General features: G+C 36.4%; 1 protein-coding gene across 7 annotated transcripts in view; it reads left to right on the forward strand.

Annotated features, from left to right (window-relative positions):
• The window catches only part of LOC121417465 (plakophilin-4-like), an 86,381-nt gene that overhangs the window by 55,039 nt on the left and 17,064 nt on the right, over positions 1-14,278 (forward strand). For 5 of the 7 annotated variants that reach the window (XM_041611179.1, XM_041611178.1, XM_041611180.1 and 2 more), the window contains 6 exons: positions 5,875-6,018; positions 8,712-8,831; positions 11,257-11,395; positions 12,337-12,526; positions 13,231-13,278; positions 13,791-13,945. In XM_041611179.1, the coding sequence (XP_041467113.1) occupies positions 5,875-6,018; positions 8,712-8,831; positions 11,257-11,395; positions 12,337-12,526; positions 13,231-13,278; positions 13,791-13,945 (796 nt within the window). Of the gene's footprint in view, positions 1-5,874; positions 6,019-7,967; positions 8,016-8,711; positions 8,832-11,256; positions 11,396-12,336; positions 12,527-13,230; positions 13,279-13,790; positions 13,946-14,278 lie in introns of all 7 variants that reach the window. The other 2 variants (XM_041611182.1, XM_041611184.1) reach the window with 2 other exon arrangements.

Here is a 14,278-nt window from a genome sequence, read left to right on the forward strand (position 1 = left end):
CCAACTACTGTCTCCATCTTTCTTTCTTCATCGTTCATCTTCTGGTGGATTCCACTAACTTTTGAGCACTGCTAAAAAATGATCATTCCATTATCTCATAACTAGTTGCTACAGTGTACTTGACATTGAATAGCAATTTTATTTGTTGTCATTGCATCGCCAATGCTGGTATTGTGATGAAGTACAGCACTGGTACCAGAATTGCGAACCTTTTGCCATGAAAACACACACAAAAAATAATGAAAACAGCAAAATTAAAAGGAATTTCCAGCGAAAAAAGGGAACTTCTCAACCCGACCCTTAAAACCAGATCCGCCAACTTCTGGGAATGAGAACTGTGTTCTGAAATAATGACCCCAAGGCTCGACAGCAGTGGCTACCAAAAATAAAAATTGGGCCACCAAAATTCTTTAAAAGCCAACACTTTTTGGCCCGGTCAGGCTACCAAAGTTTTGATAAATTGTAATGTTTTCTATTGTTTCAGGCCACTAATATTTGCTTTGCGGGCCACCAAAATTATGAAATTGATGATTTGGGTGGAGCGATCGGGCCAAAAAGAAAAAATGTTATCACGGAGACTTGATGACCCACACATGACCTTTTATTTTGGGTCTAGTTACCTGAAATTACATACATCAACTCAACCTAATCTTGTGTAAAGTTTTATGAATTAGAAATGTAATAGAGACAATATTTCTCAATAGGATTCAATTTTGGAAAAATAAATGCAGGTCGCAAAAATGGTGATAATTGTAATGTATTGAAGTTCATTTTTAGATAGTTAGATTTTTTTATTACTGTTTCGTGTACAAGCATATCTTGTTATTTTGGGTAATCAGTTTGTGTAATTCACAAAATTAAAGAAAATTATAACAAAAATTAAACAGACAAAAAAAAATTCCACACTCATTTTCTTGTTTTTCACATTTGATTATTATCTACCACTGTCTTTGCATTATATAGCAACTTTCTTTACAGCCTTTTTCATTCCATTATAAGTCTTGTTATTATTATTGTAAGTCCATTTACTTTACCTTAAAAAAGAATCATGCCTGGTTGCACTACATGCAATGCACATCCTGGTTAAACAAAGTGATGCACATTTAGTCACAAAATATTGTTCAAATACAACAAAAAATCAATTTGTCATCGTTACTTTTTGAATATGTGAACCATTTTTCAACTTGTGCAGTGAGGTGGAATTCCTATTAGTTTCACTCTCTTGAAGAAGAATGCCAGAGACATTCATTTGGTAGTTTCATTTTAATATCATCTCTATTTGTAGATATATTTGTTTTATTGGGTTTGTTTTCAGGAATTCATCTTGAACCTTGGACTATTCGCATTTATGATGATATTGACATTAAACATTTAACAGGGGGTCATTCTCACTGATGAGAAAATGAAATGAATTAAAGATGCAGTGTTATAATACAGCACACATGTACCTGTAGACATGTTTTGATATCAGGGCCCCATCTTACAAAGAGTTAAGATTGATCCAATCAATCGCAACTATGAACGGCCAGCAACATCAACATATATTACTCATAACTGTGATGTATATGCATTCATTGTTTTCTTGAAAATTCACTGTGCTTCTTTTGTTTACAAAGGACATTATGACACTGATGGATTTCCAGAGTTACGATTGATTGGATCAATTGTAACTCTTTGTAAGACGTAGTGAGTATAGTGAGACCAAACAAATAAACTGAATTGAAATAGTTTGTTAAATGAAGATACTGGGCAAGAAAAAACAACAATAATGTAAAAAGTATCAACTTCAAAATATACATATTTTTTTAAATAATCAATTAAAAGTGAATCAACAAGACTAAAAAATGATATAAAAATACATATGAAAGGACGTGAATAGAAAGATTTATTGATCAAGTTATGAATTATCTAAAAATGTAAATTTATTGATTATAAGAGATACTTTACAATTTACATCTAGGCCTATTTCATATATTGTGAACAGGGCGTGAACATATTGTCATCCCATTCCTATTCATATACCAACACAAATATGACGCAGCCATTTACAGTCTGTGTGATGATACATAGCAGTCACCAACCCACATTATACTTCAATCATTTTTCAATAACATTCAAAGAAAAAGAAATGCATTTATTCACGTAGAGATCTTCACAGTTCAAAGGTGTGTTTACACAGATAGAAGATTCCCATACGACTGCACAGTTAACGCATTAAATGCCCTGGCTGATTAGATGCCATCTGAACACAAGTGCCCAGTCATGTCGTCCACGGCTAGATGGGTTAACCAAATATGTGAGGGACTTTACATGGAAAAAAAAATTACCGGTACCCGTATGATGTCATACTGCAGCCGACACGTACATGTATATATTGTGTGTTTATCTTATTACACATAATAGATATATTCATACATTGTAGTTATTCGGCATAAAGACATGAGTCCAGTTCGGGTATATTATTTCAGAATTATACACAAGAGGTATATACAACACCTTTGCAGCTGTTTCATTTGCGGATACAAATTATAGTATTATTGATTGTGCTATAACTATCTGTCCTGAAACATCGTACCCTTTGGACGGCTCTTATCATTTAGAATCAGCGACAATGCGTTCTTGTGTCTAAAACATGGTGATGTTGATGATCAACTATTGCCTGCGACTTACCTGTATTTTCAAATATCAATTTTGCTTTTTGATCAGTCTGTGCTCTCAGCCATGTCACTTTGTGCTTTAAATGAGTATTGGATTACGTAATGGACTACCGGTACTAATTTCGTAGAGTTCTGTTTGTTCTTAAAGGAGAAATTACCTGCTGTATTGAGTTTGAGATGGATTGTTACACAACATACTTCTACGATGTGGAATATTGTTTTGCTTTGTTTTACTATCACCAAAGCTCCGCTTCTTATCTGATAAAAAATGGATACAATTCTGAATTGATCTTTTGGTTGTTTTCTGTTGCTCATCAGTTTGCTTTTTGTTTCTTCCTTAGGGTCAAACGGTTGACAAGTGTACAACAGGAATGTTTTTAGCAGTATTTAAACAACGTTTGAACATTTTTAAGTTTTGACTCGGCCCTTGTTTTTTAACAAGTGGTCATCTGGTTTATGTTTATTTATAAGACATTTCTTATCACTGGAAACATTTCTGCATGTTGCTACTTTAATTTGGGTGTAACTTTTAGGTAATAGTAGACTCAAATGATAAGTCAATATATGTACAATTGAGCTTTAATACAAGACCACCTGTAATGCTGTATACATGCAAGAGCTTTTGTCCGATTTTTGAACTGGAATCTGTTTCATAGCCATAGATTTGTCTCACGGTTCAATAGTCAGCACTATCTGCTGGTTTAATTACCAACGATTGCGTTCAAATGTTTTTATTCATCCCTAGTTGATTGACAAATAGACATCGCATGTTTGTTGTAAAGACATTTCTGATCACGGGGAAACATTTCAGCATTTTACTCCTTGAAACTTTACTAGGATAAGTCCAGTTGGGAATATTGAAATAAAATGTTTAAATAACTTCTTGCTTATGTACATTTGAGCTCACAACCCATGTGAACACATGTAGGAGCTTTGTCCAATTTTTGAACTGGAATTGGTAAAAGTCAATGATGCATCTGCCGGTTCAATAGCCAACATCGTGTCTGCTGGTTTAATTTGCCAACGATATGTTCGCCTTGATGAGAAAACCACTGATCCTGTATTCAAGGTTTTAAGTGTGAAGTGATCATTGGCATGACAGATTTTTATAACGAGCTTGTAATTGGATGGAAAGGAGATTTTCAAGTATTAAAGCACAGTGAAACGAGCCACCAGGTGCGCTTCACACCATTTCAGCAAAACACTGCACAATTATAGCATTGATTTTCTGTGTAGTATAACAGAATGCATACGTTTCTTCTACTATATGTATTTGTGGACGTTAGCTTGGAAAGATTCAGTACTGCATGTACGAACATGTGGAATATCGTTCATCATTGATGCAGGGAATAATTTTGCTTTACGAATTTGAATAGCATATCGGGTCAGAAGAGAAAAGCTCTCAACTAAAATAATGTACAGTCTTAGGTAAAAAATGTGCTTCATGAAAGACTTCATGCAAAGCAATCTTTTGAAAAATGTGGAGCGAATTTCGATGCAACACCGGGAAAATGATTCCCTGTTGATACATCATTTTATGCCTCAAGAGCCCGTCAAATCGATCTTGGGTAGCAACTTGTTATGGAATATTCATGTGCTGATACATGTATTTTTTTTCTTTAGGAATCTATACTTACTACCCTTTGTGGTACTTCTATGTGTGCTTGGAAATATACTCGGAATATTTGGAATATCATTTGATTAACAACAAACTTGTACATCATTGATCCAAAGGAGTTTTACTGTCTTTTGAGCCTCTCTACAACTCTCGCACTTGGCTTGGGACTTGTACTGGAATATCCATACATATACCGGTATATATAGTGATATTTCCAAGATCAGAAGTCTACTCCTTATAGGGACCATACGTGTGATAAATCAGCAGGGAACCAGAGGTCCTATGGCTTTACATCCTTTCCAAGGGACTTTGTGATATGCACTTAGATCACATTTTCCTGGGAACATATTTCAAACTTTTACAATGCACATACTCAAGTGAAAGATAGACCAATCATTGATATACAGTACTTATACCACATTTTGGTGAATGTACTGCATGCAGGCTGACCTGCTATTTTAGTCTTGCGAATTAAAGATCAATCGTGACTATATGAGATTGAAAAACTGATACTCCATGAAGATCTTGAATGTTATTAAGATGGATAAAGTGAGTGCATGGTTCGCACCTCTGCAAAAGACGCAGAGTCTGGATGAACTCTTAGAAGGCATGTACCTCTTGACTATTGCATCATAGTTCAGGGGCCTGTATCATGAACTATTGTAACTTTGCCATTATGGCAACTACCATGGTATCAGGGCTAAGCAGCCAATCAAAATCAAGGTTTCCATGGTAGTTGCCATAATGGCAAAGTTATAAAAGTTGCAACTCTTTTTGAAACTGGTGTCAAAATTATTTTAAATACCAAATGATGCACTTTCTTGTGTGAGTGATATTCTTTTGTTTGTATGCACCGTACTTTGCCGTGTTTCAAGTGTGCAGCCCACTTCCCATTCATACTGTACATGTACCTTCTCTCTCTGAAAAAAAATAATTTTTATTTTCAAGCTTTTAATTAATACTAATCTCTATAATCCATATCACCAGCCTTTACTATGTGTAGTCAATTTAACATTTAATTTGCCTAATGTATTATCCATCTGAAGTTTTTTTTTCATGTTTTGTACCTACATATACATGTAGATCGACATGAAGAATATGTCAATTTTCACTGATATACTAGTCCAGATTGGACCTTGGTATTTGGAAGTTCTCCAGGGGAGCATTTCATGAAAGGACTTGTCGGACGTTTTATCCAACAAGTCCTGTTTTATCCGACAGTTACTATAGCAACAGTGCTTCTCAACCAATCAGAATCCAGGAAAGTTGTCAGATCTGACAACTTGTTGGACGAAAATATTGATGAAACGCCCCCCAGGCGAGGAGGGAAGATGAGTGGATTGGCGCTGATTAGAGATTGGGAGTCATGTGCCCTCTATATTAGCTTTGGGAAAGAGAACTTCCAAACACCAAAGTCCAATGTACAGTAGTATTTTTGTTCATGATTGTGGGAATTGATGTTTTCAGTCACGAAATTCAATGTTTTCCTAATACTGTAATCACCCCAACCCCCCTCCCCTCCCATCCTTCGTGAAATGAATCGTTTTTTAACCTTTTCTTCTTTATCACCTTTAACCTTTTGAACTTTTGTTGAAATAGAAGAGGACCCGTACGTGTCGTCACGGCAGCCTTATGACGATTATGCCGACAACAGAGGTCATGACCCTGACCTTAACGACAGGTCGCCGGCCGGTACACTTGATAGGACGCCCTCACATGATCCGTTCATACCCCCAGAAAAAGGTAAGTTGTTAGAAATGCATTGTGGGTATATATTTTTTTATTTATATTTGTTTTTAACACATTCATCCCTATGCGAAAGTAAAAAAAGACCTCAGGTCTATTGGAAATCTATGTACCATTGAAATCTGTTATTGAAAGGGTTAAAGATAAATTCCAGTTTTGGTAACGATCTCAAAATGACTTTTTACAGAATAGAATATAATGACCACCCAAGAGTCTGTTTGTATGAATAAAAACTATGTGCCAAAGGATTCTGGGAGAAATCGTGTAATTGCTGAGAAATAAGCAAAATAAGCACGGATTCGGTCACTTCCGTCGGGTCTTCATTCCAGCAATAATAATACACTGTCCCACGTGTGCCGACATGTACATGTATCTGTGTTGGTGATCTTCAGCGTGAACGTTTTTCAGCATAGATTTCAAGATTTCACAAAGTTCAGTTTATGTAACTGTACCAGATCTAGGTCCTCGATGATATTTCGGCAATTAAGCCTGGTTTTACAGACTTTCTCATGAAATCAGTGTTTACTGCAACTACTGGCATTTCTCTTTAAAGTCGGGGTGGATGGGGGTGGAGGAACCAACTCATCTACACATATATATTATCCAAATTTACTAGAAAATATATTAAAGGATAGGGAGGGTGGGGCAACTCATCTATTTGCTCTGATCAGTGCTATGTATTTGATCCCTATAGCCGGGGCGGAGTGACGTTACATCCGCTTAACGACGACAGCACTGACCTTAGGGCGATGAAAACAAAGAATAAGAAACAATGGAATTATGTCCGAAACAGCACCGAAAGTTCTGAAAAGATTTGTGAACTTGTAGAAAACGAAATGGGTAGACTCGATTATTATGACGTTCAGCACAAAGTATGAATGAGATGTTTGTGTTTTATGCATTCTAGTCATGTCAAAATGCCGCTGTACGGGTCGCTAGTGCATTGTTTTCATCGGTCGGTCAGTCAGTTGCTAAGGCTTGATTAAAGATGCCTTTATTTTCGCCCCGGCCTATTTTCAAAATTCACTAGAAAATATACAAAATAGGATAACACATTCATGTGTCAGAAAATATTATAGGTCTTTGTTTGCTCTTTAAGGCACATATACAGTGCGTATATATATATTTTCTGAGTATTGTAGTCAGTTTATAAAATCACTAACAATGCATAATAAATTGGTATCTAGACTTTATGATAATGCTCAGCTTACATGTAATATAGATAGCTTTCTCAGATCTCAAAACTAACCTCAAATACTTGAAGCTGAATTTTTGTTTGAAGCTTCTCTCTGCATCCTTTATAAATGTGAACCCCCTGATACTACAAGGGGAAGATCAAACACTTCGGCGATTTTTTGAAACGCTCGATAAATGCTTATGGGGAAGGGCGCCCAACAGCGTTGAGTAAGTAAACCTTCGCATATCGGCACGCGACTGTGTATAAAACATATGGGGAAAATGAGAGAGTGGAGTTTGGAGAGGGCTCAAGAGTGGCTCGTGAAAATGTTTCCATATTTTCTTACCAAGAAACATCTGAAATATACTCATCTCAAATATAAGGGGGGAAAATTTGAAGAAAAAAAATTATGAAATGTAAAAATAGTCTATCCCTTCAACCCTTCACCATTTCTCTCATATGTTTTGTACACAACTATCTCGCGATACGCAAAGGTCAAAAAAGGTCGTTACTTACTCAACGCTGTTGGGCGCTCTTCCCGAGCGTTTCATTACGCGGTCTATGTACTGTCCGATCTTCCCCTTGTAGTATCTTTGCCTTAACAAAAAAGGAATAAATTAAAAGATCTAATGATGCAGAGGTATGCTGAAGTCAGATAAAATAGAACAATCACTAACAATGCATAGTTAATTTGTGTATTTTATAGACTGATAGGATACATGTAGAGATCTTTATCACTTAATTTCACCATATATTCAAATTCTTGTAGCTGAATTTGTGGAAAGCCAACAGAGTGAATATGAACCTGACAGCCAAGGTATATTCTTTAAGATACTCAGTAAATGTGTTTCAGCCTATTACCATCCACATGAAATATATGTAATCCAGTCATAACCGTGATCTTGTCTTCAAAGGAAATGATGCTCATAACTTTTGCTATTCATGTCATAAAACATACATATTTTGGCATATATGAATGTGTTAGATTTTAGCAATATGTAAGAAGTTTGTGATCATACTGTATGGTGGTCATTTCATTTTACATGAACGAATAAAATTTCTTTACAAATAAAACTTTATTTGAATTGTGAAAGGCTGGATAGTTAAAATGTTTTAAGTGAGCTTGCAAGGAAGTACTATGGCATATATAAATAGGTTAGATTTTGATATTTTTTTGATAAGTTTGTGATCATATGGTGAACATTTCATTTATGTTCATATGAACAAATAAAATTATTTCTTGATAGGCTTTCCGACTTGAAAACGTTGTTTTTCATTGAACATGTCTCTTTAATCATGTATCTCTTGCATTGACATACTAATTCTTGGCATTAATACCTGATGTTGCTGTAAATGTGAACATGGTTCAGGATTAACTTTCATATGTGAACTGTTCTTCCATTTCTAACCCAATCTAACACTGTAACTTCCATTCCCCTTTCACACTATGTCTTGCTCTCTTTATATCTCTTCCTAACATGCAATTTCCTTCTAACACGCAACCTAACAACAGCGCAATTCATTTTCCGGCCTTCCAAATACCTTTCGGGCCACTATCATCACCATCTCCCTACCTATCAAGATCTATTATCAAGGAAGTCGTCTCGTTCATCTTTGAGTACATGTAGTTTTGGTGAGAAACTCCTCGACAAAATGTCCCCTGTTTATTTATCTCAAGCCAGTCACACACTTCTGCATGTACCTCAGTCACATTTTCTCTACGGAGGCCGTATGGCAAGTGGAAAACAGCCGTTTTAATAATAATAATAATATAGGGTATTTATATTGCGCACATATCCACCTTGTTAGGTGCTCAAGGCGCTCCTATATTACCCGGCTAAGCTAGGCGTTCATAGCGCACACAGCTTCTTAAGGAATTACTTCCTACCGGTTTTAACATTTTTTGTACTAGCTACCTGTAGGTGGTTTGAATACAAATGAATGAAACGGCTGCTTTCGACTTGCCATACGGGGCTGTAGGGGAAATATGACTCCAGTGTTAATGATCCATTTTCCATCCTATTTGGAGAAAAAAAATCGATGGCATATTATCTAACCTTTGAAATTTTAATCATCAAAGTTCCAAAGATATGGTATAAAATGAAGATTATCATTGAACTTTCAGGCTGTATTCTGTAATTTTTAGCAAACTTATCTGGATGAATAATTGGAAATTTGTTGTTTCCAGATTGCAGTGCCGTCAAAGCAAAATTTCCAATCCACTGCAGTTTGAAGTCGCTTTTGACCCTGCTCCAACCAATATGCAGTCAATCGGAATTCTGATTTTAGTATTCCTAGCATTCTTTCAAATTAAAATACAAGAATGAAAATAATTCCACTTTTCAAACTTATATTTAATGCAAAGTATAATTTGTTCAATAATTGGGTCATAATTGGAATTGGATTACAATTTGGATTACAATTTGATCATGTAGTGTGAGTCAGATGCTAGTATACAATGTACTTACAATGTTCTACACTTCCATGCTATGTTAAATCTTGTTATGTATTTTAATTTTTATGTATAGTTTCATGGTGGTGTTTTTGTTGTCACTGTTTTTACTAAATATCCACAAGAGATCAAATTCCATTCATTTTTTTTAAATCTTTAAAATAGACTGTTCATCTGTCACAGTCTCACTCAATTCCTAAAAGGCCTGGACACATCCCGGGGAGCGTCTCATCAATTTTTGTTGTCCGTCAAATTTGTCAGATCTGCCACTGCCACAGTATCCTTCATTGGCAAGAGTTCCATATGCACCCCCCACTAAAATTGAAAATAAAAACATGGAGAAGGTTCAGAATAATATATCTAGCCCTAATATAGAACATATATGATGGGGGAGTGGAAATACATACCAAAATATGGCTTTATTCCGTCAAATTTCGAGCAGGATCGAGTGCGTGTAATTGTCCATAGACATTGGTTTATTTAGTCAGTAAAGGGTCTGTGAGTCAAGACTAGTCAAACTATCGGCTGATAATCGTTAAAATACCCCTTCCGGTATCAGCGCTTCTCGCGAGCATAGCGGGACGAGGTCTTGACTGCAGATAAAATGAGGTGAGTTCGAGTCCCAACTAAGGTAAGCAACAGTAAAAAAAAATGAACGAACCGGAAGTCTCAACAATCTTTTGTTATTTTTGGTGGGAGTGCATATGGAACTCTTTCTTCATTTTGATTTGCTGAGGAGCACAGTTCCTATGGTAACTATTGGATGAAACATCCAATGATATACCTAACAAGTCTTTATATACATGTAGGGGATGACGTGGCAAGAAGAAATAAAGAATGTCTTCCCTATTGTACCAGTATGCATTGCATTACATACAAATGAATAGTTCTCAATTCGTTTGTTTTTTGGTGGGGGGGCAAATTTATATTTTGATTATTAAAATAATCCAGACTGAATTCATAGGTTTTGAGATACGAGTATGAATGGACAAAATTATGTAGTTGTCATTTTGTGTTTGTTTTTTATGTTGAATATTCGTATCAGATACATGTACTTTCATCCATGCATCCAGCATCTCAGTTATATCCATATTATTTTCATTCTTCATGTCCTTGCATGCTTTTCCATGCAGTAACAGTGATTTGTACAGGCCTATTAAACTTTATGCACACACGTATACTGTGTACACGACTGTTCTGTCTTGCCTTTTTACGTCTTGTAAAGATGTAAGCTTGAGTATCACTGCATGTACATACTGTAGTATCCACAAAACTATAATAGCGCACATTCGGTGTTTTACCTCATACACATGTCTAGTGCTTGGTGATATTATTGAAACTTTATACCATTGGTAACTTTGATTTTAGAAAAATTTCATTACTTAACCAACTTTGCTATGGTAGATTTGCAGTCCTTATATTGAATACCAGATACCCATTTTTCCCTTTGAGGGCACATCTCTTTTCTACTGCACCAATTTAAAAATAAAAAAAATGTAAAACCAAATCTACAAGGCCAATGGGAACGAATTGAGAACAAGCCTGGAATAACCTAAAAGTAATAAACCAATAATTTGATAATTTTTTTCCTCTTTGACCTTTGTAGGCGATGGCAAATGGAGGGCCCCTGACCTACAGGAAGTGATTGATTACCTGGGTCATCCAAACCAGTCCATTGTGGCACACGCAGCAGGCTACATACAACATCTCTCCTACCAGAACGATGACATCAAGAGAAAGACAAGGTATTTATCCAGTATTATATGTACAGTGGTGCTAAAAAGTTGAGGGACCCCCACCAGAAAATGAACGCATTTAAAGAGTCCAAGTTCTGCCGTGTTATAGATGTTTAATGGTGAAGTCAGGGGATAGAATATTACATTCAATAAAGATTGTTTCTCTGGGCTTTCCAACCATTGTAATCTCCTCAAAAAAAGTTGATGGATTTGATAGATAATCCCTCCTCGGTTTTAGTGAATGTTGTCCAAATGGAAGGATTTATGTTACATGTATGATTGTTTTTTTATCAGCCTAAACCAGTACCGAGAAGGAATAGACAGGTCAAAGTCAAGTTTCATTCATGAAAACTAGTTGGGACGATTATCCAGCAGATTATACCTGTATTTAATCATAATTGATAATAGACATTCAGTTGTGCTTAAAAGTGAGTGAGCACCATCAGAAAATGAACATATTTCAAGTGTTAAAGTTCTGACATTTTAGATATCTAATTGTGAAGTCAGGTGATAAAATATTCCATTCAATGAAGTTTGTATCTCTGGGCTCGCCGAACATGGCAGTGTTGTTGTCTTCAGTGTTGAGTGCATTTGGTGGTGGGGTGCACTAACTTTTTGATTTAATATATTATCTCGCCAAGTCAAATTTAATGGCCCTATGGTAAAATGGCGAGATTTGTTATCTTGCCAAATTGACCAAGTTGATTTACGTTCTGGATTATAATGATGTAACTTGCCATGATGACGTTTGTTATAAGCTACTGTAAATCCTTGCATCTAATTGGGGAGAGCAAATAACTGACAGATATATGAAAAAGCCGTATTATGGCAGCATGGCAAGATGCGTTGTCTTGCCAATGGTATTTTGTATGTTAAATTTCAACACTAATTACATTTAGTTAAAACATGATGACTGTGTAGTGAAATCATATTTGTTCTTTTCTCTACAGGGAAATGGGAGGTATCCAACCTTTGGTCGGGTTGCTAGGCAACCCGGTACCCGAGATCCACCGGACAGCGTGTGGCTCTTTGAGGAACCTTAGCTACGGTAAAAAACACGAAGAGAACAAAGTCAAGATCAAAGCCAACGGTGGTATACCGGCACTTGCCAGGCTGCTAAGAACATCTTCAGATACAGAGGTGAGGGGAAGGGGTGCTGGTGTCGATGGTGGTGATGATGATGATGGTAGTGATGGTGATGATGGTGATGATAATGGAGGTAATGATGATGATGATGATAGTGGTGGTGATGATGATGATGGTGGTCATGGTGATGATGATGATGATGGTCATGATGTTGATGATGATGGTGGTGATGATAGTGGTGATGGTGATGATGATGATGATGATGGTTGTGGTGGTGATGATGATGATGATGATAGTGATGATGATGATGATGATGATGATGGTGTAGATGGTGATGATGGTGATGATGATGGTAGTAATGATGATGATGATAGTGGTGGTGATGGTGGTGATGGTGGTGATGATAGTGGTGATGGTGATGATGATGATGATTGTGGTGGTGATGATGATGATGATGATGATGATGATAGTGATGATGATGATGGTGATGATGATGATGGTGATGATGATGATGGTGGTGATGATGATGATGGTGGTGATGGTGGTGGTCATGGTGATGATGGTGATGATGATGGTGATGATGATGATGGTGATGGTGATAATTATGATCATTGCCTTGCCAATAGAAGGAAATGATGTCCTCTACATGTTTATATGGCCTGTTGATAGTGAAATAATAATTGGCAACTTTTTCATGAATGAAATCTTTTATCATTTATCTTTTATCAATTCAATTTTATTTTATCTCTTTCAATTAGACCAAAGATCTTGCTGCAGGAACATTATGGAATCTAAGCTCTTCTGAGGTGAGATCACTGTTACTCTTTGCTTTTATCAACAATTTAAATATTGGATGTCTCAGAAGGATAATTATTGAAATATCAGCCCTAACCAGTCGAATATTTCTGCTATTTCATGAAAAAATCATCAAATATAATAAACTATCCCATCCCCCACCCCTCCCCCCCCAAAAAAAAAAAAAATAGGGATATGGTCATGTCACTTTATAGGGCATCATCACTTTATAAAATCAAATTTAGTAATTAACATGCAACTCCTATGTACATGTAGTTCATTAAGACGTCATTGAGTATCATTGTGCTCAATGCTGCGCATGGCATTACTTTAATTTTTGTTCGGCGTTGTACGTTTCACGCATTCGTGCATGGGCACTAGAATGTTGAATCTGGTCTCGTATTCAACGGCAAGTTTTGTACAGGAGCCCATGTGATATTCGTCAGATTTCGGTCCATTTAGGGATACACTGGTAGTGAATTAATAAAAAATATTCTGTCTTGTATTTTATTAATCCCAACAGCCTTTGAAGAAGACTATCTTGGAGGATGCCCTGAGTGTCCTAGTGAACAATGTATTAATCCCAGAGTCTGGATGGAAGCCTAGCGGCAACAGTCCTTTCAAGCCGGCCGACGAACCATGGACTAAAACTTTCATCAATGCTACAGGATGTTTGAGGTATGACATGCGGATAGAATATTCCCCACCAGGGAGCGGAAAGTGTGCTTACAGTGTATGCAAGGAGGATTGATAGCACACAAAAGCAAATTACTTAATGAGCAAAGTATAACGTTCCTAGGAATGGAAGCCAGGCATAAGATGAAAGCCTGTGAGGTTCTGGTAAACAGTTTGCTTTTTGGAACAAATATTAGACTCCTCAACCAGTCACTCTATTGCATATTCATTGAGATTTTTAATTCTTCCTGTGTTACAGGAATGTGAGTTCAGAGGATATTGAGGCAAGGCATCCGATAAGAGAATACAAGGGCCTGGTAGACAGTCTACCATATG

This window comes from Lytechinus variegatus, chromosome 6 (assembly GCF_018143015.1).
Source record: "Lytechinus variegatus isolate NC3 chromosome 6, Lvar_3.0, whole genome shotgun sequence".
In the NCBI taxonomy this organism is placed as follows: Eukaryota; Metazoa; Echinodermata; class Echinoidea; order Temnopleuroida; family Toxopneustidae; genus Lytechinus; species Lytechinus variegatus.